The sequence below is a fragment of the Dermochelys coriacea genome, chromosome 8 (genome assembly GCF_009764565.3).
Source record: "Dermochelys coriacea isolate rDerCor1 chromosome 8, rDerCor1.pri.v4, whole genome shotgun sequence".
NCBI lineage: Eukaryota > Metazoa > Chordata > Testudines > Dermochelyidae > Dermochelys > Dermochelys coriacea.
The window spans coordinates 72085503-72113290 of NC_050075.1; the positions used below are offsets into that span (position 1 = coordinate 72085503).

Genomic DNA, 27788 nt, shown 5'->3' on the forward strand with positions numbered 1-27788 from the left:
TCCAGCACAGGAAACAATAGATTTGTTGTGGTGGTAGACAGTGGAGCTGCAGCCTCCAGTTTGCTCTGGAAGAGACTTGTCCTACACAGTGGGAATCTAGATCTTATGGTCCATGCTTTTATGTGAACAGAGAAATCCCATTAACGCATGATTAGTTCCAAGGAGCTTTCAGAACCAATAACCATTCAATAGACCTTTCAGAGCAAGTCCCAGTTCTTGTTGCTATTTTTCAACAATAATTCCATTTGTAGGTGAAGTCCAATATTAGGCAGTGTTAGAATTTACATCGATCTGCACATGCCATCCGTAGCAGTGAGTGGACTATGGACTATGGAGGCAGCCAGCAAAAGTTGCAGTGTAGCTTTACACCCCAGTTTGCTGTGTAGTAACTTAGTCTAGACAAATGCTGAGATGCCCAGGAACCAGAAGAATGTGTAAATTAAAGAGTAGGGCAGACTACACATTCTTATATCCTTCAGTTAGCTGCTTTTCTTGCTAATCTCCTCTTTTGGTCCCTCAGTAGATCAGTCAAATGAGTCCAAGGAAGTGTATGTGGCACTCAGTGGGCCAAATTTAGAGATAAGGATTAGGAGGAGCAAGTAAATCTGGGGGACAGCAAATACTGAAGCACTCAGAAGAATGTGTACCTTTTACCAACTTGGAATCCCTCCAGACTTTCTGGGACCCACCACTGAATTTGGCCAATTTACTGTTAAGTCACCACCTTAAAAAACAAACAGAACAAAACCTACATTAAAATGTTATTTTAGTAGACGACTCGGCAGCCTAAAGTTACAAAATGCCAAATTTAAGGCTGTACATGTAACTTTAATTCTGCTCCTTGTTTGTCCATCGTGAGCAATGAAGCAGGCAGGGGATCTATGCCAATAAAAGGGAGCATATGGTTAAAGGCTATAGCACAATGTTATAAGCACGAGGGAGATGAATTAAGATGGTACTGGCATTCTTAAATCTGGCATTTCTTAATCTTTTGAGTACTTGACTCTACATACAAAAACACAACGTTCAGGCTGAAATTTTCTCAGTCTTTTTAATAGAATTTGTGTTCATCTTGTTCCTCTGTGTAACAGTAATAATCCTACAGTCAGCAGGATTTGAACCTTGAACTTTTGGCACTTATCTCTACCATTTGAACTAACTACATTGGCTTGGCAACAGGAAAAGCCTGTTATCGGAGAGTTGGGGATGGGTTGCTAGGGCCTACTTGTTGGATTGGGGGAAGCCAGGTGCAGCCCTGCCTCCCCCTCAGCTACAGCTGCTCCCAGGCATTCCCAGTAGTGTGGTGGTGCTGCTGTATGAGCCTGGTTCTTTAGAATTTCATGTGTCAAATTAGTAATTGCATGCTGCCAAATATTACCTGATCAGCATAAGCAACGGAATAGCAATTTTTTAAAAGTTCATAACTAAACTAAGTCTGACTTTTGGGACAAGTGAATGGCATGGCTCTAGTCCCAAGGCTTTATCCCTGCTTCAAAGCCCTGCTGCAAATAATGGAGGTGTTAGTACTTAATCTTTTTTTAAGTTAGGCAACTTAAATATAGAGGTTGCTACCAGCTCACTCAGAAGTGTATGAATGTAAATACCTTCCCATGTTTTGGTTATCTCCTAGACTAATAGTGTCAGTTTATATATTTGAAAAGATAAGTACTTAAAAGGGGTCTTAATGGTTAAATCAGTTCCCCTACTCCAGTAGTGTAAGCAAGGGAATCAACCCCTAATAAGCCCTATCAAGTTATAAAGAACATAATAGGCAGAAGTGACCCTTGGCTATGAGCTTGTGAATGTAACTATGTCACCTTTGGTAAACTGGGAAAAGGTCTTTCTGCTAATCAACATCTCTGGGATGGCAGGTGGCTACACCTATACCAAGAGTGTTAATCAGTCACATTCAATTTATGCACATTCCTATTTTGTTAAGTTTGTTAATTTTTGCATATTGGATTAATTCAATTTTTGTAAATACACCATGGTGACTTCTTTTCCTCTCACTTATCCTACCTTGTGAATAGGATTACTGCTTGTCAGCAACGAGTACAGTATGGCATGAATCCTTTGTTCTGCATATGGTAAATGTGTTAAAACCATCACGAATATCCTCTTGATTTTAAAAATTAGAAGGTTCCTATTAAGGATTAGTAATTGCTAATTTGTATTGTTGACACTGTTTTCAAGAACATATATGTTCTATATATATTAAGAACATATATTATCTATATGTTAAATAGTCTAGTTAAGAAGTAGAGTCATCACATCCTATATTAAAAAACATGTGGGTTGAAAGATATTGACAAATGGCTTATTTAGAAAAATGACCAAGAAATAAGTTGAACATTTTACTTTGAATCAGGACCTAGAGTAATAACCAGGACTTAAGCTGTGGGTAGCAGTTTTAGAGGTTTGAGTAATTGATTAAAAGAATAATTCCTGTGTAAAAAAAACAGATTATATGTTGTATGGCTTTTATCATGGACATGTTAGTTGCAATTCCTAACATATTTAGCTTGGAGTTAATGATGCACAACAACTGATTAGTTATATCAAGAATAGGTTCATTAACTAACTGAAAATTTGAACCCACTAAATTATGTGGCTGCAATTTGGCCTATGCAGGCATCAGAACAAGATAAATTGTAAGGGTTTTAACCTTTTTGCTTCTTTTCCTGTTTCTCCCCAGGCCATACCTCTAAGGTTAGAGGGGTAGTGAGCAGGGTTTACTTTTACCTAGGGTGACCAGATAGCAACTGTGAAAAAACAGGACAGGGAGTGAGGGGTAATAGCTGCCTATATAAGAAAAAGTCCCCAAAAATGGGGCTTCCCTATAAAAACGGGACATCTGGTCACCCTACTTTTACCCTACTTCTATTTATGAAGTTACTTTTTTAGATTTATATCAGGTATAGCCTTGTCTAAAAGGATGCTGAATCATATATGTTAATATTTTTAGATTTTTAAAATATATTTATTAGATATTTTATGGGTCACCAGTTCTAACTTCATTCAGCCAAACTTAGGCTAGAAGCAATTTGCTTCACTTGCTTCCCTTCCCACCCCCTCCTGAAAATAAGAAGCACTTTCTCTTTGGCAATGTATTGGCTACTGGCCAAATAGCCTTTGACTTTTTTCCTGTTAGCTTTTGATGCTGAAGATTACTTAAGAATTACAAATTAAAAGCACAAAAACTGTTGGCCTGCCCGACTACAGGAAATTTTCCATGGATTACAAAATGCACAGTTACAAGGTGTCTAAGACCTATAGGGAACTAAGCTTTTTATTTTTTCTGGTAATCAGAGATTTCTTTTTCTTTGGTCCTCTAATACTTACCATATTGGATTTAGTCTCCTGGACTTTGTCACGGGCAGTTAATCCACTTCCAAAGCAATGTGACACAGCTTCCTGGGCCCCCGACACATGAAACTCTCTGGATGAGGGTGATTAAAAATAGCTTGGCTATGTTCCGTTTCTATTACACCTCCTCCATGATCCTTAGTTTGTATTAGTACAAAACTACTACTGCCATGTTTCAGGCAACCAAAGCTGGGTCACCAGAAGTCTTGGCTGACTCCTCACTCGCTCAATTCTAAGTCTGCATGATACTTGGCAATTAATGTGGAAGTGTCCCTCCCAAAACGGTAACCCCATTGCCTAGTTAACTGGCTTCAACAATTTCTCAACTCTGAATACTCCCAAAGGCTAAGTTGGCTCTGTCCCTATTAGACGGGGGCATACATCTTGAGTTAAATGCCAGAGGGTTGCTTCCTCTTTTTCCTTGTCAGCTAGCATGCGGTCTAGTGGCACAGGGGCTATTTACCTTGTTGGGACCTACCAGGCGCTGTGATACTTAAGTGCAAGCTTGCATGGTTTCTTCATCATGGATGGCTCTGGGTTACAGTCTGGAAGAGCTGTGGAACTTTTGCTGAACTGTGCCAGTTTACTCACAGATCTAGACAGATTCTAAATTACTGGGGCCTATTGGTGCCTAAAATAAAATCAGCTTCCCACCACCTCAGACTGTGGGTTACTAAGCCCTGATGCTACTGTTTGTTCAACTTTAGGTACTTATTTTACTTATTCTCAAACAGTTCAATTTACCAGGCCCCCCTTTACATGGGTGTATATACCCCCAGACCACATGGAATCCGCTTCTTGTGAGATGCTGAAGTCAAATGACTAGTTAGTAACAACAAATGAGAATGTAACTAGAGTGCAGACAGGCTGATGTCCCATATCATCTCATGTGCACGCTCTCACATTAACAATTCCTCTTGAGACCTAGAGGTGGGAAGACAGGTGGTGATCCACAAGGGTCCTATCCCGCCTCTGGCATGCCAAGGAAGTCCAAAGCTGAAGATCTTGAGTGCTCCTCTATGGGAGGAGGGAGGGAAGAGTGTGCGACCACAGAGTATCTATTACAAAGGTGGGCTGTGTAGGTTTTTTTGTTTTGTTTTGTTTTTAAAACCCCAGAAGTAATATACTAGAAGCAAAGGAAACAGAAAAGGGGAACAGCAGCAGAGAAAGGGAAGTCCCATACTCTGGAGAATTAGTGTTTGTGACAGTCACCAAACTGTACAGAGAGATGTAGATTTTAACTTAGATTTGTTACCAAAGATAAGCTCAATCTTTCCTGGGCTTAAGCCACAGATTGGGGGTCACCCCCTTTGGGGTCCCAGTTCAGACATGATACCTGTTGCCTGATCCATAGATTGTGCATTAGTTACTTAAGAATTCTAAGTTAACACTGAGGTTTGATAGCTTCTTGTCCCATGATCAGGCCCACCTATTAGAATTACTATTCAGTTGCAATGTGTGCAGTTGCAACACTCACACTTTTAAGAAAAACCTTCTGTATTTGTAGTAGTTTTATTAATAATAGTTAAGAGTCACAAACATTCCAACACAGCAAGGTAGTTAGAGGTAGTAGTGAATGTACATCTGAGCATTCATATACTCTCTCCATTCCTTGCAGAAGAACCTGAAATGTTAGCCATTATCCTCCTCATCATGCAAGAGCTACATCTCTCCCCACTCTTAAGCACACAGGCTGGGATACAACTTGTATAATGTATTACGCCAGTGATCGGCAACCTTTGGCATGCGGCCTGCCAGGGTAAGCCCTCTGGCGGGCCAGGCTGGTTTGTTTACCTGCCACGTCCGCAGGTTCAGCTGATTGCAGCTCCCACTGGCCGCGGTTCGCTGTCCCAGGCCAATGGGGGCTGCGAGAAGTGGTGCGGGACGAGGGATGTGCTGTCCACCGCTTCCCGCAGCTCCCATTGGCTTGGTACAGTGAACCGCAGCCAGTGGGAGCTGCAATTGGCTGAACCTGCGGACGTGGCAGGTAAACAAACCAGCCCGGCCCGCCAAGGGGCTTATCCTGGCAGGTTGCATGCCAAAGGTTGCCAATCCCGTGTTACGCTGATACTGCTATGCCTAATGTTATATTCAGTAGGGGTTTCTTCCCTTTCTCCTTATTTGTATTTCCCGACCCTACTAGTGGTGGGGTGCTCTTCTCCCAGCCGTTACTAGGCCTTTTACCTCAAGCATATTACAACATGTCAGTTACCATGGCACTCTTGTAGTCAGACATCGGCAGATTTTCCTCACTTAAAACATACCAATCGGCTACAAATGAAAATCTCGTGGCTACGTTAGGAATTTAGTTGCTACAGTGTTCTCGTAGGAACTGGGGTATACACTTAACCAGTAGAATGTGAAGGCCTTATGTCTTGTCTAGCTAAGCCTGTGTTTCTCAAACTGGGGTCTGTGGACCTATGGGGTGGGGTCCCCAAAGGTTCCCCAGGGGGGTCCATGGGCCCTGCTAATCAACTCCTCCCTCTTCCTCTCCTTCTCAGTGTCTCCTGCATGCTAAAAGTCCAACAGTGCAGTGGGGATAAATCAGGCTCCGTACCTGCTTCAGCTCCGTGCTGTTCCTGGAAGTGGCTGGCATGTCCCTGCAGCCCCTGCAGGGGGGAAAGCAAGAGGTCTCTGCATGTTGTCCCTGCCCCAAGCGCCACCCCTATAGCTTCCATTGGCCAGGAACTCTGGCCAATGGGAACAGCAGGGGTGGTGCCTGCAGGCATAGGCAGTGCTTGGAGAATTCCCCTCCTGCCTAGGAGCCACTGCCAGAGGGATGTACTAGTCACCTTTTGGAAGCTGCCCGCGCTAAGCACCGCCCGGGTGGAGCCCACACTCCAACCCCTTGCCCCCTCCCAGAGCCTGCACCCCTGCTCCCTCCCAGAACCCCTCCCCCACACCCCAACTTTCTGCCCCAGCCTGATGAAAGTGTGTGAGGGTGGGGGAGAGTGGGTGACAGAGGGAGGAGGTCTTGGGAAGGGGCAAGGGCTGAGTCAGGGTGGGGTCCCTGAAAATTTTTAAATCAAAATGAGGGTTCTTGGGTTGCTACAGTTAGAGAACCTCTGAAGTAAGCTATTGTCTTACAGGCCTCAGGCCTGTAGGCGTATTGCTTTAGTGCCTTAACTTATGTCTGCGCCTTATCTAGCATATACCTGTAAGCTATGCAGAGGAGCTAAAAAGCAACAGAAGGTTATTGCTGCAGCTGGCAAGCAAGAAATTAAATCTACATGGGAAATCTCAAACTCTTCATATGCAAGGGTTGGAGGAAATAAAGTAACAGTATAGTGAGAAACCCTTTTGGCCCTCTAAAAGGCAAACCCTCAGCACTTCAAGGGAGAGAAATGGGGATAAATAAGTGCCCAGAGGTACTATCAATGTCCAGAAACTGTTTTTATGGGCTTTTTACAACGGGAGAAAAGTTCGTCCTCTTTAACCTTTGTCCTGAAAGAGACAAAGATAAAATCAAGAGCAGTTCTCATGAATACACAGTGCCTATGCAAGGGGACTGTTGCCCCCTTACTAACATTCAGTGGGGGTGTTTTAGTTGCTAGCTCCCAGTTCTAAAAGGGGGGAGGGTCGAGGGGGAATCAGGACCCTGAGACTGCTAGTCCCTAGGAGCAATGGGGAGAGGCCAATGCTCCAGGTCAGCCTGAATGACAGGGCAGGCAGGCTACCCAGGGTGTCAGGAGGCCAAGGAGGTCCCGTCTTCCATGTGAGTTGGAATTGCCTGGGTCAGACAGAGTGGGGCCGAGCTAAGGAGAAAGCAGGCGCCCAAACTGAGCTGGGGAGCAGGGCTGTGCCAGATCCAGAAGGACCAGAAAAGCAGCCCAGAGAGAGCAGACCCTGTCCTGGGAGCAGAGCTGCAGTCCCAAAGCCAGAGGCACAGCCAGAGAGAGCAGACTTGCCCTGGGAGGAGAGCTGCAGCAACCAGAGCCAGAGAGGCCAGAAAAGCATCCCACGAAGCAGGTCACTGCTGGGAGCAGAGTCACAGAAGCAGCCTGCAGAGCAGACCTGTAGCAACCAGAGCCAGAAGGGCCAGAGAAGCAGCCCAGGGAGCTGGAGGCAGAGCAGCAGCTGTGCTGAGGCAGAGTGGAGCTGGAGCTGGGGCTGGAGCAGTCCGGAGTTGGGTGTCGTGAGCAGCTGGGGAGAGCAAGTGGGGACCCTGGACAGTGGGCCCAGGACAGGGAGATGCCTTGGCCAGAAGGCTTTGCATGCCAGACTTGGAGAGGGACTGGTAACCCTGACAGGGTGGGAAGAAGGGCCCTGCCACCTAGAGCCTGAGAGCGTGTGGCTACCACCAGAGAGAGTGTCCAACCCACAGCATCCCTGCAGCACCGCCAGGGCCTGAGAAGAAGGCCTGGGACTTACAAGGAGCAGACTGTGAACTGCCCGGACATTCCAGAGACGCTGTTTGTGATGTTCCCTGCCACAGAGCGGGCTGATGTGTTTCCTTTAACCTTTCCCATTTTCCCTTATTCTTTTTAAAATTAATCGTTGATTAAATAACTTGCATTTGCTTCAAATTGTAGGTAATGATCAGTGAGTCAGAGGCATTTGCTTCAAATTGTATGTAATGATCAGTGAGTCAGAGAAGTGCTCAGTACAGAGAGAGTACTCTGGAGTGGGGACAACCACAGCAGGGTTGGGGGTTGAGCCCCCCCAGGAATCCGATGGGCCCAGCCTTGTTGGGATTACGAGGACTCTGCCAGACAGGAGAGTGGAAGGGGAGTCCTCAAGGGCAGGGAGGCCTCTGGTTAAAGAAAGCGGGAGCGAGGCCTCAGATCCTTTCGCTAGCCCACTTCACCAGGGTAGTGCAGAAGCCAGGAAAGTTCCCCACCCTAGCAGGACTATTCCCCCGCTTACACCTAGTTATCAGCATGGACATAAATCTTGCTCATATACCAAAGGGCAGGCAGATTGGTGTTGGAGTGAAGCAATCACAGAAGTGCAAGGAGCCTCCACCCCATTGCATGCCCCAGGCAAAGACTGGTCCCACTGCCCATCTCTCTGCTCTCATGAAATGCAGAAAAAAAATCTTGACAAGAGTAGTGGGTCGTTTGGTGCTTATTGGGAAGGGTTGCTTAAAAGCCAGGGCCAGGCCTGGCGCTCTGTGGGCAGCTAGGGAACTTTCCAATAGGCGCTCACTTCCATGTTTCTATGCAAGGGTGGCGTGGCCCTGTGGGTGCCAGGAGAGCGAGTGAGGTAATGCCCCCGAGGAGGGGCCGCTACACGCCGTTACCTCGCCCACCTTGTGCGCTCATTTCAAGACACAGCACCTCCCTGCACCTTTCTCAGGGAAAACTGCCCTTATTCGGCCTGACTGAAGCCGGGCGAAGGTTGTTCACCTAAACCCACGTGTAGCTGCGGGCCCCGAGGCTCAGGGAACTCCCAGCGAGCAAACGTCGCTCCTTCGAGGCCGCTGTAGCAGCCTGCGGGAGCAGACGCCCGCGCGCTAGCCCGGAGTGGGTTCTGTGGCCCGCCTCCCCTGCCCTGGCTCGGGCGGGTCGTGCTTGTGCGGCGCGGCCGCTCTCGCTTCCCGTGAAAGCGCTGAGTGCTCCGTACGGCACAGGGGCGGCTTTGCCCATGCTCCGCCCCAGCTTACGCGCTCGCCCCGTTCACCCTCGGCCCCGCCTGAGAGCCCGCGGCCAGGGCCAGAGCGAGGGCGGGGAGCGACCGCCGCCCGCGCAGGCAGGAGCCCGCCCCCAGGGCGGCGCTGGGCTCGCCCCGCCCGCCGCTGCTGCTCCTCCCCCGCTCTGCCCAGGCAGGAGCTCTGCGGCGCAGGGGACGGACGGCTCCGAGGAGGACACCATGGCTCGCGTGCTCAGCCGGGACCCGGTGGACATTGAGGTACCCGTGTGGGGTGGGGCTGTGCGCAGCGGGGCCGCCCCCCAAAGTTGGACCCAGGGAAGCCGGTGGCTCCTCCCGCCCGGAGGGGTAGCGCAAAGTTGGACATTGCAGCAATGTAGGCTTTGCAGCACTCGGTCTTGAATCACTCTCCCGATCCAAAAACTTCCCCCACCTTGCCTCTTGTTTCCCGTTGCTTTGAGAAAGGTGACTCCGAAGCCAACTTCGAGGTCGTTGAATGGTCATGTGTTAATAATTCAACACCATACCCGATAATTGTGCTGGTGCATTTGGGAAGCTACTTTGAAAGAGGCTTGTATCTATCTCACTTTCAGGTGGAAAGTATAAACTTTATTGTTTGTTTTTTAAGTACTCATTCAGATCAGTCAGGCAGGAAAGGTAATCTCTTTAACAAAATGAATTGTTCTTTGAGTGTCTTGAGTGGTTGAAATCCCATAAGACCCTGATGTCGCAGGTCAAATGTGGCCGCTCCTCACCCCTTTCCCTGTATTAAGTAGTCCATAAAAGACGCAGGTACCAAATTTTAGGTTTCAGATTCAATGGAAACAAAGAAATTTATGATCAGTAATCTCATCAAGAGAGTCTATTGTCAGGGCCGACCCTATACCAAAATGGTGCCCCAGGCAAGGAGCATCTTAAAGGCGCCCTCCCATTTGTTAAACTTTGAATAACTTGTTTTGTATTCCATTTGCAGCTGACTTCACAACTTTGATGCGTGATTTGCGTGCATGATTAATCCCTGTCGTATAAGACAATAAATTTGCAAGCTAGAATCTGTAAATCTGTATTTTATTCATGCCATATATAAGCAAATAAAAATAACTTTTCCTCTAAGGTTATAGAAACTTTTTAATTAAAAATACTGAAATGTACTAACTTCAAGAAATTGAACTGTCCTCAAACATTATTTGTTAAGCATGGCAAAAGTAGTAACAGTATTTCTTTCTTATTGTTGCATAGATAATGGTTCAATAGATATCTCTGGCGTCTTATTTAAATATGCACTTTTATTAGTTGCTACTTACATGCTTAACATCTTAAAAGACAAGTACACCTTCACAATTACAAAATGAAACAAGGTTCACAGTATCACAGATTGGCTCTTACTTCACATCAGTTCATTCTTATATCTCACTGACTGACTGGTACGCCCTGACCCTTATACGCCCGCGACAACGTTATAGGAGGTTTAAGGAAAATGTAGTTGTCAGGAGTCTGGAAGGTTCCACAAAATTTTCAAAGGTCCAGAACATTCTAGGAGGTTTGTGAAAAATGAATCCACATATGGAATACCTGAAATATGTTACTTAAACCATTCTATTTTCCCTTTTGTTGCTGACAACAAAAACAGCACCCCAAGCCTGGCACCCCAGGCAGGTGCCTGGGTCACCAACTCCAAATCCAGCCCTGTCTATTATATTACACTTTTGTGAGTCATTTTAGTAACAGTACAGTCAAAATGAAATGATAGGCTGAAATGTGTATGAGCCCTTCTCTGTAGGTTCTTTGACCTCAAGGTTAGAGATTCTGCAAGGGTAAATTGGTTGAGTCCCTGCTGAAAGAGGAAGGGTATCCATTCTTATCCTGCCCAATGCCCATGCTATCTTTGCATATTCAGTGGTTTTCTTAAAAAGGAAATTACATTTAAAATAAGTTAAAAGAAGGTTAAGATTGTCAAGTCAAGAACTCAGAAGTTAGGAAATGCAAAACTAAGGTTGCCCATGAACATAGACATTGCAATAGTCTTTAATTACATGATTTGATTTATTTAGTGTATTTTTTCCACAGGAACCCTTCACAAAAATATAAACCTACCACATATCCAGCATGGGACCCTTTCTACTCCTTCCTCCATACAAAAAGCTCTCATCTAAAAAGCAACACTTGCTTAGTGGATTCTAACTCAACTTCAGTGGGTTTCCCACCTTCACAAAATTATGTAATTAACATTTCTGTCTTTCTCTGACCAACTAGTGATCACCAGAGGCAGGTTTGCCATCTCCCTCATTCCCTGACATTAGGATCAGTGTTTGTAGAGGTGTGTGTGTATGGAAAACTATCCCCTGTATTATGAACATAAATACTGCCCTCTGTCAAAGCAGACACGTTTACCCAAGTTAATTACACAATGCTAAATAATAACAGCACACCTCACAGACACACACAATAAAAAGCCCATCCAAGAATTCTGAAGGAACTCAAATGTTATATTGCAAAACTATTAACTGTAGTCTGTAACCTATCATTTTAACCAGCTTCTGTACCAAATAACTGGAGGATAGCTAATGTGACACCAGTTTTTAAAAAGAGCTCCAGAGGTGATCCCAGCCATTACAGGCCAGTAAACCTGACTTCAGTACCAGGCAAACTGGTTGAAACCATAGTCAAGAACAAAATTGTCAGACACATAAATGAACATAATTTGTTGGGGAAGAGTCAACACGATTTTTGTAAAGTGAAATCATACCTCACCAATCTGCTAGAATTCTTTGACGGTTCCACAAGCATGTGGACAAGAGGGACCCAGTGGATATAGTGTATTTAGATTTTCAGAAAGCCTTTGACAAGGTCCCTCACCAAAGGTTCTTTAGCAAGGTAAGCTGTTATGGGATAAGAGGGAAGGTCCTCTGGATTGGTAACTGGTTAAAAGATAGGAAACAAAGGGTAGGAATAAATGGTCAGTTTTCAGAATGGAAAGAGGTAAATAGTGGTGTCCCCCAGGGTTTGTACTGGGACCAGTCCTATTAAACATAATCATAAATTATCTGGAAAGAGGGGTAAACAGTGAGGTGGCAAGATTTGCAGATGATACAAAAATAGTCAAGATAGTTAAGTCCCAGGCAGACTGTGAAGAGCTACAAAAGGATCTCTCAAAACTGGGTGACTGGGCAACAAAATGGCAGATGAAATTCAATGTTGATAAATGCAAAATAAACTATACATTTAAAATGATGGGATCTAAATTAGCTGTTACCACTCAAGAAAGAGATCTTGGAGTCATTGTGGACAGTTCTCTGAAAACATACACTTAACGTGCAGCGGCCGTGAAAAAAGCAAACAGAATGTTGGGAATCATTAAGACAGGGATAGATAGTAAGACAGAAAATATCATATTGCCTCTATATAAATCCATGGTACTCCCACATCTTGAAAAGTGCGTGCAGATGTGGTCACCTCATCTGAAAAAAGATCTGTTGGAATTGGAAAAGGTTCAGAAACGGGCAACAAAAATAATTAGGGGTATGGAATGGCTTCCGTATAAGAAGGGATTAATAAGACTGACTTTTCAGCTTGGAAAAGAGATAACTTGTGTGTGTGGGGGGGGAATATGATTGAGGTCTATAAAATCATGACTGGTGTGGAGAAAGTAAATAAAGAAGTGTTATTTATTCCTTCTCATAACACAAGAACTAGGGGCCGCCAAATGAAATTAATAGGCAGCAGGTTTAAAACAAAACAAAACAAAAAGTCTTTTTTCACACAACACACGCACAGTCAGCCTGTGGAACTCTTTGCCAGAGGATGTTGTGAAGTCCAAGACTATAACAGGGTTCAAAAAAGAACTAGATACATTCACGGAGGATAGGTCCATCAATGGCTATTAGCCAGGGTGAGCGGGGATGGTGTCTCTAGCTTTTGTTTGCCATGAACGACAGGGAATGGATCACTTGATGATTATCTGTTCTGTTCATTCCCTCTGGGGCACCTGACATTGGCCACTATCGTAAGACAGGCTACTGGGATAGATGGATCTTTGGGCTGACCCATTATGGCCATTCTTATGTTCTTATACTTCAGCTTAGGAGACAAAGGAATCAAATTTTTTGATCTCTGTGATGGGTCCCAGCCAGACTAGAAAGGAAAGTGGACAATACGTGAGAGAAAACCATCTTGAACAGAAACTGTATCTTGCTAGATTGTTTTATTCTTTTAGATGTTTCATTTTTATTTGATTCTAACCATTTCTACTTTGATCACTGCTACTTGGTGTCACTTAATCTATGTCTTCTTGTAAAGAAACTTGTTTTATTTTTACTATAAATCAACTCACTATTGTGCTTGAAGGGCAAGGTGTATTTACCGCTGTTATGTTAATAAGCTGATGTAACTCTTTAGAAGAGCAGCAAACTTGGTATCTTCTGTGAACGAACAGCAATGGGGCCATGCATTGCAATATCTGGGGAGCTCCGGGGCTGGAGTTCACAGATTGTTACCTGCTAGGTGAGGCTTGGGCCAGCAGAGCCTGTTTGCTGGTGAGAAAGACAGACTGGTGTGGTGCGGCGCTCACGGACACAGTAATCTCTAGCAAGGCTCTCTTGTTGAGGCACATTAAATGCATCCGATGAAGTGAGCTGTAGCTCATGAAAGCTTATGCTCTAATAAATTTGTTAGTCTCTAAGGTGCCACAAGTACTCCTTTTCTTTTTGCGAATACAGACTAACACGGCTGCTACTCTGAAACCTGTCATTATGAGAGGTAACAATGGCTCACAGTTCTGGGTGTCCCCAACAGTGTTACAACTGCATTCACAGTAATTTGGGGAAAGACGACCTTGGTCTGAACTGACCAAGAGAAAAGTGCTCCCCCTCCCGCAAAGGCGGTTCCACTCTCAAGTGTGTAATCGCTGTTAAAAGCTCTCCATAGAGACATATAGAAGCGATTGTAACAGAAGTCACAGTTTATCATGTTCTGTCATTAGTGTTGTTTTGTTTAATGTTTTCTTTTCCTTTCTTTAATAATAAAATAGCCATGGTTAATAATTTGTGATTGTTTTGCTGGGTCTCAACCAAGGGTGTCCCCCAAGATGTGTAAAACAACTCCCGTGACTAACACAGTGGGAGTCACATTCCTGAATTGGCAATAAGAGAAACTATTAGTAAGAGCTGGCCTCCCATTTCTTGTTTCTCCAGACTAAATATTTTTAGTTATTTTTAAAATAAAATTCCTTGGCATCCAACAGTTTTAAATGACCCCTTTCAGACTCCCAATGAGTTTTTAAAAGAACTCTTTCAAAATAGGAATGACAAATTTGGACTATAATCTTGCCTGATCTTTTACTAATCACACTATAATTATTGTTCTGTTCAGCTAAGAGTTTACTACACTAAAAAACAAAACACCTCTATATGGGAACCCATAAAGCAAAATGGGTAAACAGAAAATTTCATTTCCTTACTGATCATTCATCACTTGACCTTAGATACATATGGTTAATTATATGGGAATAGTGTTCTGAGTAGTGAACAGACAGGGAACGACTAGCCACAGCTTCAGAACAACACTACAAATTAAACTGGTATTTTAATTTTAAACTGTACATCTTCAAGCAAATAGCAGGTATTTTAATCATTCACAGAAGTTGCAACAGTAGAAGCTTTCTGGAATTAAAAAAAAATCAATCTGGATCAAAGATAGCCAATTGCATAAATTTATTTACATAATCTTTGCCCTGTTTTTAAGAGCAAGAAAAGGACATTCAGGACAACAGGGCTCCCTTTTTGTATTATCTTAATCAACCTTTCCTATGTTTTCACACTATGCCCCCATCTCCCAAGATTTGGCCTACTTCTCCCTTAGAGGATGCTGTATTATAGTTCTTTGTTTTTAAGCAACCCCTTTTCTTTAATGCCCCTTCTCACCTGCTCTGGGAGCTATGAACCTACAAAGTGAAATTTGCTGCACTCTTTTATAAGCTGCCCTTTGCAGTGCCCAGTACACACACAGCACCAGAGAAGAGCACAACTTCTGCCAGCTCAGCTGCTCTATTGCTTTATAATGCATACACCAGGCTGGTAAAATGCAACTAAGAGGTGAGGGACACAGGACACTCTGTACTGTGCACACACAACCAGGAGCATGGCACAAGAAGCATCCCTCCTTCCCTCTATAATGGAGATAGCTACAACTGTAATCCCTGAGTTTTGAGTGCATTAACTGTTTCATGTGCTGATCCAGGACCCCATCCCCCCTAACATCAGCCTTCAAAAAATAGCATAGGCTGCAGCCCTGAAGGAGCATTGTTCCAGGAGGAACATGTCTGCTGTGAACCAAGTAGCTCTGGGAAACTCCACAGTGCCCTTACTACTGACCTGTGCATATTAGGCAAAATTTGGCCCTTTGCAAGTTGCACTTTGCACATGTACTGCATACACACAGTACTGCTGGCCAAAATGGATTGAATCACTATGGATGAGAAGGCTCTCCACAGGGTCAGCCTGGATCAAGGACTTAATTAAATGTGTCAGCATGGAGGAAGGCAAACTATCTGTGATGAGGAAAAATGCCAAAACATTTGACAGTCTGGGGCATCTTTCAAAAGTACCTTGGAACTGACAAGTTATTCATTTTATCATATATATATATGGGCTAAACCAGAGACAAGGACATAAATCAAAAAATCAAAGTGCAGCAAGGAATACAACATGATGATGTAATAAACACAGATGTTTTATTAATATTAACAGTAAGACAAATGAAGCCAAGGATAGGTTACATGTATACAGAATGAAAAAAGAGTTATGCGGGAAAGAAATGCATCACATACTTACTATCTTTGGTTGATGAAACTAAAAAAAATAGAAAGTTTAAAACAGATAGTTTCAGTGCTATTAATGCATAGTACATTATATATGCAAATAACAAAAGTTTAGACGCTTACATGAGCAGATAATTCCCAGGTAGCCACTTTAAAGCATGGTCAAATCAGAGTTTTAGTCCTTCAGACCTTTCAGCTCATTCTCAGAAGTCAGACATCAGCATGGATATTAGGAAATAGCTATGAGAGTATTCTAGGCATTCATCTCATTCTTTAGCCAGGAATCACCACTGCAAAGCCTGACTCCAGCATATAGACAGCAGACTAACCACTGGAAAGGAAAGCCTTGTGAAATGCCCTTATCTCCTGCCCCCCTTTCTCTCCCCACCCCCCAACAGAATCACAACCAAATTTGATTCTGAGGAGCAAGTTGTGTTTTAAGAACATAAGAACAGCCATGCTGGTTCAGACCAAAGGTCCATCTAACCCAGTATCTGTGTACTTTTCTAAACTGACCATTTATTCCTACCCTTTGTTTCCTGTCTTTTAACCAGTTACCCAATCGATGACAGAACCTTCCCTCTTATCCCATGACTGCTTACTTTGCTTAATAGCCTTTGGTGAGGGACCTTGTCAAAGACTTTCTGAAAATGTAAATACACCGTATCCACTGGATCTCCCCTGTCCACATGCTTGCTGATCCCCTCAAAGAATTGTAGCAGATTGGTGAGGCATGATTTCCCTTTACAAAAAACAATTTGTTCAGGAAGAATCAACATATGTTCATCTATTTGTCTGACAGTTTTGCACAACCAGTTTGCTTGGTACTGAAGTCAGGCTTACCGGCCTGTAATTGCTAGGATCACCCTTTCTAAAAATTGGCATCACATTAGCTATCCTCCAGTCATTTGGTACAGAAGCCAATTTAAGTGATAGGTTACAGACTAGAGTTAGTAGTTGTGCAATTTCACATTTGAATTCCTTCAGAACTCTTGGGTGAATACCATCTGGTCCTGGTGACTTATTACTGTATAGTTTATCAGTTCCAAAACCTTCTCTAATGACACCTCAATCTGGGACAGTTCCTCAGATTTGTCACTTAAAAAGAATGGCTCATGTTTGAGAATCTCCCTCACATCCTCAAAAGTGAAGACCGATGCAAAGAATGCAAAGTTTCTCTGCAATGGCCTTATCGTCCTTGAGTGCTCCTTTAGCATCTCAATTGTTCAGTGGCCTCACTGGTTGTTTAGCAGGCTTCCTGCTTCTGATGTATTTAATTTTTTGTGCTATTACTTTGAGTCTTTGGCTAGCTGTTCTTCAAATTTTTTTTTGGCCTTCCTAATTATATTTTTACACTTCATTTGCCAGGGTTTATTCTCCTTTCTGTTCTCCTCACTAGGATTTAACTTCCACTGTTTAAAGGATGCCATTTTGCTTCTCAGTGCTTCTTTTACCTTGTTGTTTAGCCACAGTGGCTCTTTTTTTGTTCTCTTACTGTGTTTTTTAATTTGTGGTATACGTTTAGGTTGAGCCTCTTTTATGGTGTCTTTATGCAGCTTGCATGAATTTTAATTTTGGTGCTGTGCCTTTTAATTTCTGTTTAACTAACTTCCTCATTTTTGTGTAGCTCCCCTTTCTGAAATTAAATGCTACAGTGTTTGGCCGCATTGGTGTTTTCCTCACCACAGGGATGTTAAATTTAATTATATTATGGTCACTATCACCAAGTGGTCCAGCTATATTCACCTCTTGGACCTGATCCTGTGCTCCACTTAGGACTAATCAAGAATTGCCTTTCCTCTTGTGGGTTCCAGGTCTAGCTGCTCCAAGAAGCGGTCATTTAAGGTATCAAGAAACTTTAGTTTGCATCCAGTTCTGAGGTGATATGTACCCAATCAATATGAGGATAGTTGAAATTCCCCATTATTATTGAGTTTTTTTATTTTAATAGCCTCTCTAATCTCCCTGAGCATTTCACAGTCACTATCACCATCCTGGTCAAGTGATTGGTAATATATCCCTACTGCTATATTCTTCTTACTTGAGCATGGAATTACTATCCATAGAGATTTATGGTACAGTTTGGTTCACTTAAGATTTTTACTTCCTTTGATTCTACGATTTCTTTCACATATAGTGTTCTGTCCTTCTGATATATTTTATACCCTGGTATTAATGTGTCCCATTGATTATCCTCATTCCACTAAGTTTCTGTGAAGCCTTATTATATCAATATCCTCATTTAATACGAGACACTCTAGTTCACCCATCTTATTATTTAGACTTCTAGCATTGGTATATAAGTACTTTAAAAACTTGTAACTTTTTAGCTGTTTCCCATTACATGATATAATTGAATGAGACTTTTTTTCATTTGACTGTTTCTCATCAGATCCTACCTGTATTTTATCTTCCATATTCTCCTCCTTACTAGGACATAGAGAATCTCCATTAATAGATCCTCCCCTAAGGGATGTTGCTGTCCGAACCACATGCTCCTCCACACCGGTTGGTTTTCCCCCAGCCCTTAGCTTAAAAAATGCTCTATGACCTTTTTAATTTTAAGCACCAGCAATATGGTTCCATTTTGGTTTAGTTGAAGCCCATCCTTCCTGTATAGGCTCCCCCTTTCCCAAAAGTTTCCCTAGCTCCTACTAAATCTAAACCCGTCCTCCCTACACCATTGTCTCATCCATGCATTGAGACCCTGCAATCTAACTGGACCTGCGTGTGGAACTGGAAGCATTTCAGAGAATGCTACCATGGAGGTCCTGGACTTCAATCTCTTATCTAGCAGCCTAAATTTGGCCTCCAGGACATCTCTCCTATCTTTCCCTATGTCATTGGTACCTACATGTACCATGACCACCGGCTCCTTCCCAGCACTACACATAAGTCTATCTAGATGTCTCGAGAGATCCACAGGCAAGTCACCATGCGTCGCAAACCCCTCTATCTATGTTTCTAATGATCAACTCGCCCATTACTAATACCTGTCTCTCCCTAATAACTGGAGTTCCCTCCCTTGGAGACATATCCTCAGTGCGAGAGGATACCACAACATCATCTGGAAGGAGGGTCCCAACTATGGGATCGTTTCCCTCTGCTCCAGCTGGATGTTCTCCTCAACAGCACAGGTGTTGTCAGACCGGGGGTGGGACCATTGTGCTGTGTCCTGGAAACTATCATCTATGTACCTCTCTGTCTCCCTTAGCTCGTCCTGCTCAGCCACCCTGGTCTCCAAAGCCCATACATGGTCTCTGAGGGCCAGGAGCTCCTTGCACCGAATGCATACATACACCACCTGCCCATAGGGCAAGTAATCATACATGCTGCATTGGGTGCAATAAACTAGGTAACCCCTACTCTGTTGCTGGACTTCTGCCTGCATTCTCTTTTTACTCCTGCAGCTTATTCCTTAGTTGTTGCTTTTGTTTTTATTAGGGGGTGGTTTTTTGCTTAAGTTTAACAAAGTTTAAGGAATGTTAAATGTATGTAGCCCCCCCACCACGCTCTCCCTGTAAACTCCCTTGCAAAACTCCCGTTAGCCGCTTCTTTTCGTTAGCTCCTTGGTCACTTAGGAGAGGGCTTTTTAAAGCCCTGGTCTTCCTGAGTAGCCCCGTCCCCGGTTAAGGGTTGATGGGTGCTAAAGGGCTTAGGGATCAAAGCCTCGTTAAGAAGCTCTCAGCTGAGATGGACTCTTTCTCATATCCACAAAGGGTTGTATTTGTCTTACAAGTCAGAAGGCATTGTGGTGACTCAGTCTCCTGTCTCTGGGGTGCAGGAACAATGTTAATTTTCTGTTTCATGTGTTCAGGATTAGAATAAACACGGCTTTGTTTATTGCTAATATGTAAACTGAGGTAAACTCACATTCCTTTTATAGAACAGGCTGATCATCACGTTGACCTAGACTGGACTGTCTGATCTTAAACATGTTCTAGTAATGCCATATAGAGGGTATTCGTAACTTCACATATAAAGTTGACACATGCATTTTACAATGAGATTAATAACCGGTGTGGTGGTAGTTTTCAAATGATACCTCAGAAGGCTAATTTTGTGCCAATATCATTGTAGTAGTGTGTAGGGTGACAGAGTGCCTAGGATGACTTAGTCTTAGTATATCCTTACATAGCTAAGAAGGCTTATAAATGGGCAAGAGGGTTTTGCTTAATGGAGAGTTTTATTTGTTTGTTGTTTATTGTTAGTAATCAGCTAGGTTGTAATTGTGCAAAGTAAGCAGCCTTCACTAAATCCTATGAAATAAAAAAAAATTAAATCAGCTGCTTAGAAGAAGCCATGAGCTGTATTGAGACAGACAAATTATGAATATCAAGAATTTTAAATCCAATTAAATCCCACTATTTCTCTGTTCACCAAAGGTTAGCCCTTGTTTCCTTTCTGGGTATACATGGTTTAATCATTTGTTGATTAACAGAAGAAACTATTAATAGTTTGTTATAATTGCATTTCAATAGTCCAATAAAATAATTACAAGAGTTTTGAAATCTAATCCCTTGATGGTGTCTTGTTAACTTTCTCTCACTAATCCATCTTGAAGTCTTGAGGAGGTTTTCTTTGGGTTGGTTTCTTCTTGAGTCTTTTTCTGTTTCTCTGAGCTGTCATGGCAGTGTGCTTGTAGAGATGGACAGAATAAGTTGGTGAGTACTTGCTGTATTACCAGGGTAGCACAGAGTATGTGTGTGAGGGGTGCTTACTGTCAGAGATTTTATACCTTCTAAGGGAAAAACACAGCTTTTTCAGGCTTTAAATTTAAATTTGGTTTCTGCCACCCTTTCATTGGCTCAGTACCCTCCTGGATTGTCATTAGGAGCATCTTCGTCTTATGAATATGTAGTTTGTTAATGCATATATACATTGGGATTCTAATTTATTTCTTGACAGTTCTATTCCTCTGTCTTTGTAGTGGGAGATTCTTTAAGACTAGTGTTTTAACTTTAATATATTCAATCCATTTTCTGAGACTTCGTGGATTTTTTTTTGTTAGAGTTAAACTGGAATTACAATTCTGTTTTTAGAAAATCCAAATGCTTCTGTTTTTTAATATTAACAGTTCTCAAAGCACTTATTTTTAAAGTAAATTACTCAAAGTTTTTAACTATTTAAGCTAAAGAAGTTGTGGATTCTTTAACAGTTTTTGAAGGGATGAGTGTTGTCTTCCTGAGTTTGGGTGAGGGGTTGCTTGAGCACTGCTAGTAATTAATCAATCAATTTCATATTATTATAAATATTCTATATTTAAATGGCATCTTACATTAGTAATTCGTTTAGCAAGGTCATTAGATTCCATATTGATACATAAAGCATTTTACCATTTACATAGCAATGATATTACGAGCTTAGTATTTATCTAGCAGTTGCAAGTGCTTTTCACAAAGGTGTTTACCATTTCAAAACTCTGGAAATAAAAAGAGGCTTAAAACATTTCCAACTACATGGTTTTTCTCTGGGGTTCTAAGACAGAAGCAAAGGTTTTTATTGGAAAAGAAGATGAGGTTGATTCAGGCCCTCCTTACCCAAAGTTTTATGGTTTGAACAAATTGTTTACCAGTTGCAGTCTTTACAGTTAAAACTCCTATAAAATGTCTATAAAATATTCTTTACAAAGCAACAGTCACAACAATCAAGTTTATGTCCGTTTTTCAAAACATAGTATAAAAAAATTGGCATAGAAAGTTTAAAGCAAAATAAAGTTTAAAATGCAGCTTTTCTGAATTTGTATAAGCATTATTGGGGTAATACAGATGATTTTATGGCCAAGGAGAGGTTATCTTCCTGACATTTGTTTGTCCTTGGGCATTAAAAAGCAAATACCTACTGGGATTTCTTTAATCTGAACATTTGTAATATAACTAACTAGTTAAATATATTATTCTATTATGTTTTTAATCATCCTAGCTATAACATACTTTAGCTTTATCAAAATATTCAGTAAAGATGCAGAGAAGTTTGTAATGATCTATAATTAAAACATTTTATTATAATTTTTGAATTGATATTGAGATCTCACACTTTCGAAGAACTGATTCTACTGTACACCTTCTAGATCTTATGCCAACTTTTTTACCTTAAAATAAAAGACAGTCGCCATGTTGAGCAAGCACTTTATTAACTATTGCAGAATATGGCCCTGATCCTGCAAACATGCCCATGTTTAAAGTTAAGCATGTATGTGAGTATTTGCAGGATCAGGTCCTTTATTTCCCAGAAACATGTCAACAAAATGGTGGCTCAGACAGTAGGCTGAAGCCTTGAATGATTGGTAGAATGGGAAAGCCCTTCATTTGGGGCATATTCTGTCCTCTCTCATTATTTTGTGTATTCAACTTCTATTGACAGCCTGCAGCACCAAGTCTCTGAGCCCAGATCTGAGATCCCTCCACACTCGCAGGGTCTCAAAGCCCGAAGTCTACACTCCAATTTTATGGCCCCACAGCCCAAGCCCTGTGAGCCTGGGCCAGCAGTGGCCATGCTGTATGTCTTTTATCTCAGTGTAGATGTATTCCCAGAGTTGTATGCACTTTAGGATTTTGTCTGCACTACAAATACAGTATTGCTAACCCAAATATTCAAAACTTGAGTTAGGCACCACAAAGTCATAAGACTTAAAAAAAAAACAAAAAAACAAAAAAACAAAAAAAACAAACCACCACCACCACCACCTTTTGGGTCTTTTCACTTTCCTTCTGGTTTCTGAGCCTTTAAATATACTTGTCACATTTTCAAGCTTTTCTCTGCAACCAGTGAGGTCTAGAAACTACTTACTACTTAAAAAGAACGATTCTCACCCAATTGCAGGCTTTTAGGAGCTGGGGCTTTATGAAAAACCAAGAATATCATGAGACTTGTGAAAACATCACAAGGGCTGGCAACAGGGAACCTAGTTAAGGGACAACCATGTTTTAACTTTATAACCAGATTCCTCAACATAGATGTATGTATATGCAGTATACACAGGGCCTTGAATTGTAAAGTACCATATTTATACAGCTGGTAGAGATCATAGAATATCAGTGTTGGAAGGGACCTCAGGAGATCATCTAGTCCAACCCTCTGCTCAAAGCAGGACCACTCCCCAATTTTTGCCTCAGATCCCTAAATGGCCTCCTCAAGGATTGAACTCACAACCCTGGGTTTAACAGGCCAATGCTCAAAGCACTGAGCTATCCCTCCCCTGTAAGAATGGTGAAAAACTGCACCCTGGTAGCATCTAGATAGAACATCTGCACAGCCTTCAATAAAGCATAAAGAAAGGGGACTATGGTCTGCCTGGACCCAAGGGTGCATGGCCATCTCCCTCCTCCCCCACAAACTAGTTTACATGCATGATGCAGTATGTGCTAGCCAGAGGCATATGCTGCTCTTCTTCAAATGGGCAGCATTTTTAATCTCCACTCACCTGTCCTGTGCCATCTTGCCCCGTGCCATAGGGCACTCAGACACAGCTGACACTTCTGCTTGTAACGTACCTCTGCTTAAAATGTTCATGAAGTCAGAGCTGAATTAATGATGACTGCCGACAAGCTGGATTAAATGTGCCCTGTTTGTTCTGACTATACTAACCCTTTGACGGCACAGAGTTCAAATCAAAAACTGCTTTCTCTTCCTCCTGGTTGCCTAGCAACCTCCCTCCCCTTATTAGAATACAATTTCTATTCCTTTTTATCACATTACTGCAGTGTTATAGGCTTTGTTGTCAACCCAGCCCTGCTTCCAATAAGAAAGGTAGGATTTGGCCCTTTGTATGAGGTTTAGGGGAATATGTGCTTTGGTGCAGAAATGAAACATGTAGGACTAGGAAACCTTTGGCCATGAATGTCTTGTCATATCCTCAGCTGGTGGAATTTGTGTGGATATACTATTCAAAGTCACTTCATTTTCAGTTGAGATCATTTGTAAACCAAGGGCACAATTCTCTCCCCATATGCAAAGCACAGCTCTCTGCTGGTACTCTCCTGTTATTACATATGCAGAACTTCCAGTTATGAAATATCTGTGGAAATCTGCTGTGCAGATCTGCGAGGAGATTTTTGTCACACATACCTATATCCAGGACAAACATGATGCTCTGACTCAGTAGGGGAAAACCAAGAAACTATCCATATCCACAAATATACAGCATCCATGGGTGACAGTGGTGAAATAAATAAGACTCCCTGGCTCTTTCTACAAAGTAATTGGCAGTGGAAACAAAAAATAGTCACTTTTGCCTTCAGAATAGACAAATGTATATTATAACCTGGCATAAGAAGCAATTTCAGGTCTGAGTGGCAATTTTAACCTTTAATTCCTTTCTTTTTTGTCAGTTTGTGTCATAACTAAAAACATGGTCTTAAACCTTTTTTTTTTGGTTGACTTATAATAGCGAATCACGTAGGAAATTCTCTCCACAGAGATATATAAACAGTTCTAGATAAGCAAGCTGGGGTTAAATATCAAAGCAAGTAACTTGAGGCCTGTCTGCACTAGGATAGAAGGTGTTTTAAAAATGTTACTTAATGTCTTTTAAAAAATATTAGTTAAAAATGTGGTGATAGGGCAAATTGCATTCTAATGTGTTAGCTGTTCCAGCCCTGTCTAAATAAACCTACTATAATTTGAGTTGATGGGCTACAGATAATTCATGGATGTGTTTAGTTTGCCTTAGGGTTTAGCCTAGGATAAACTACAAACATTCAGCTCTCTTGTGTCCAGGTTCCATAACCAGAGGATGGCCTGTGTATCAAGGGAGGTAAGGCATTGTAAATGACGTTTTAGATGTCATGTTAGGCACTCTTCCACCACATGAGTTATTGTTTGCAACACTGCCCCACTGTCACAGCATGGGAGGAAACCACGCCAAGCTGGCACATAGCTGTAGCAACTTGGACAAGCCAGAGAGTAGTCTGTACGTCCTGATCAGGATCTACAATTAACTGGACAAGGAGGCAGGTGTAGCAACAGACTCTTGAATTTACTTATTCTGTTAGACTCTTTCCCACCAATGTTTCTACTCTGAAAGGAAATAGTTTTCCATTCCCTGGCATATTAAAAGGCCAGTATTGCTCTGGTCCAAGAATGTGTGAGCTGTCGTAGCAAAAGGGTGTTGAGAGATCAGCCATGGTGTCACACTCCTGATCCACAGGAGTGGGATTCTCTTCCTTTTCAGGTTTCAGGATGATAGCCGTGTTAGTCTGTATCAGCAAAACCTTTCCTTTTCAGTTTTCCATCAACTTGTAGATAACACACAGCAGGGAAATCAGTCAGTAGCTCTTTTGGTATGACAATGGTTTCTTTGGCTTAGGAGCAGCTAAAAACATTGATGGAGTGTCTAGATTATCGTTTACAAAGGTGTTAGGTAACTAGAACTAACTGGCAGTTAATCAGGGGCTTTTATACTGCAAACTTGAACTGAATTTTAATTTGAGTGTTGCCCTTTTGAGTCTTGTCCGTACACAAAACTCAGTCGAGTGTGGTGGTGCTTCTGACAGGAATTGGCTAGCCTGAGAAGGGTTATATGCTAGAACTCAAGCAAGTACAACTCGTCAGTTACTAACCAGTGTGAATGTAGGCTGGCACCACTTGACTGCTTCTAGTCCTCAAATGACTTCTCACATTTTCCACCATGTACCCAGGAAGGACAGACAGGTTCTCCCACAATTCATTCAAAAAAAAAACTCATAGAGGGCTCAGCTTACTGCAGCATTAAGAACCAGGTTGTTCAACAGCAATCCCTTTGTCTAATTAAGGAAAGTTATGTTGTGCACTGAGGGGGAAGCCTTTGCAGTCTCCAAATAAAAGGATGAAAGCCAGAACATGACCTTGAGGATGTGGGGAATGGACTGATACAGACATTGAGGACTCTGGAGGGAAGGGGGAATATATTAGACATTTTCCTCTATAGTTACTGCACTTCTAGTGTCTATATTGGCATCTAGCTCATTATAAACTGTTTGGCATTGCCTTGATTATGAAGGGGATTATCCAAAACCAGATTCTATTCTGTTCTAACAATAGAAGCTAAATATGCTCTAGCCAGTCGTGCATAGCATCCATGGAAAACTCCAGAATACATGTGCAAAAGTAGGTGGAAACATTAGACTAGATTATTAAAAGTGTAGACCTGTAATATGAGTAAAAGGAAAGTACAAAAAGAGGTTTTACACCTGGAAGTTATTATAGTTATTTAAATTGAGAAAGAATAATAACCAATTGTTTTCTAAGATGTATGCCGCATTTATGAAAAACCTTGAAGGATAAATGGATCTTTATAGCATGCTCCTTCCTCAAAGGTTCTGTGAATAAAATAATAGTGAGAGAACTCTCAGTGGATGCTGAATGCTGCTAACTGATGAAATTATTACTTATTACGCTGCAACTGAACTCTGCCTAGAAACACCATTTTCAGTATGATTTTTGAAAAATGACAGCTGACATGTAAGAGGCTTTGTATCAAAAATGAAGTGATAATTTCCTGATATCTTTTGAAAAGAAATCTATTTCAATGACAGTAAAATTGGGAAAATGCATGACTTTAAATACTGAGCTCATGGAATTTTGCCTTGGAAATAAAACAAGTGTTTGCTTTAATCCATAAACTAATCTTGAAATGCTGAATTTATGAAGTATTTTTGTCATTTTAAATGTTATTATTTATAATAAAACAGACAGTGTCAGTACATCCAATATAATGTCAAATGAAATGCCAAAAAGAGAGTGCTATAGCTTTGTGTGATGGGGTGAAGCAGTCCCATTCATTGTTTTAAGGTTAAAGGAAAACCCTCCTTAGAGGCAACCAATATCTGTGTCAAAGTAACTCACCTTCAGCTGTTGGTTTGGTGAGAAGAGGGAGGAGTACAAAAGTTACATTAAATGTTTGATTTAGCACAGAGGAAATGGAGCTCTGGTTCGCTGCTCTATCCTAACTCACCGTTTTGAGCCTAAGTATTAGCTCTTAAGATTTGTTACTACTAACTGATATGAGGATTTGGCAGAGAATCAGAGATACTGTTGTTTGCATATGTAGCTGTAGGTAACCTCAAGGTCTAATTTCAGCCTTAATTTTTATGAATAGCTATGGTACAAGTACCTAAATCTTCAGTATTTTGGAGGGAGGTAGGTAGGTAATCTGCTAGCTTCAATTTAGGCACAAATGGTGGGCTCCCAGCAAAGATTCACTGGAGAGCTTTAACATTGCTACTGCTTACATCAGGAAGAATGTGCTTCCTTTCTACAGTCCCAGAGTTTACACAGGATGTGGACAAGTCTGTAACAACAGCTTTTAAACTGCCACTGAAACTTTAATGACGGACTGGTAAGTGGTCACTTTGTTCTAGAAATTGACAAACAAAATAATTCCAAAGAGAAGAAAAAGGACAGGTAACCTCTTCCAAGATGAAAAAGGTGTTTGAGACCAGTCTTAAAATCCAAAGGAGAAAAGAGACTGGTCTAACCTCAATGACGAAGAAAAAGGTTAAGGCTAGAGCAAGAAGGAAAAGTGAAGCTTTGAGTTGTAGAGAAGAAAATAAGATTCGGAAGAGAAAGAAGCAGAATTGTATTAGTTGAGATCCATCTGAATATTAGGAAGTGTGACAAAGTTCCTCCTCTGCTTTAATGGGTCCTGCGCTTATTGGTGGATTGCTCGCCTCAGAGATTCATGGCAGCCCTCAGTTTGGCCACTTTTGGTAGTAGCTCAAACCTGCCATCCACTCAGCTAACCTCATCACTGGCCAGCATGGGGGGAAACAGAGAACAATCCCCGCAGTCTCTGTATCCCACCTAGTGGGTCAGGGGCAGGACAGATCCCTTTCCAATTTAGACCTTCCCTTATGGTGTTTCTCACAGACCAGGTCAACTCCTCCTGTGTCCGATCAGGAGTTGGCAGAATGGGGAGAACCTGGGTCCACCCTTTACACCAGGTTCCAGCCCAGGGCCCTGTGGATAGCAGTTGTCTACAATATTCTCTGTATCAGCTGCGTGACAGCTACAACTCCCTGGGCTACTTCCCCATGGCCTT

At 42.2% G+C, this 27788-nt stretch overlaps 1 protein-coding gene across 3 annotated transcripts in view; it reads left to right on the top strand.

Annotated features, from left to right (window-relative positions):
* Positions 1-9028: 9028 nt before the first annotated feature.
* The window catches only part of DPYD (dihydropyrimidine dehydrogenase), a 542721-nt gene continuing 523961 nt past the window's right edge, over positions 9029-27788 (top strand). For all 3 annotated transcript variants that reach the window (XM_038414838.2, XM_038414842.2, XM_043490641.1), the window contains exon 1: positions 9029-9216. In XM_038414838.2, coding sequence (XP_038270766.1) covers positions 9178-9216 — 39 coding nt within the window. In that variant the 5' untranslated portion in view covers positions 9029-9177. The remainder of the gene's footprint in view (positions 9217-27788) is intronic.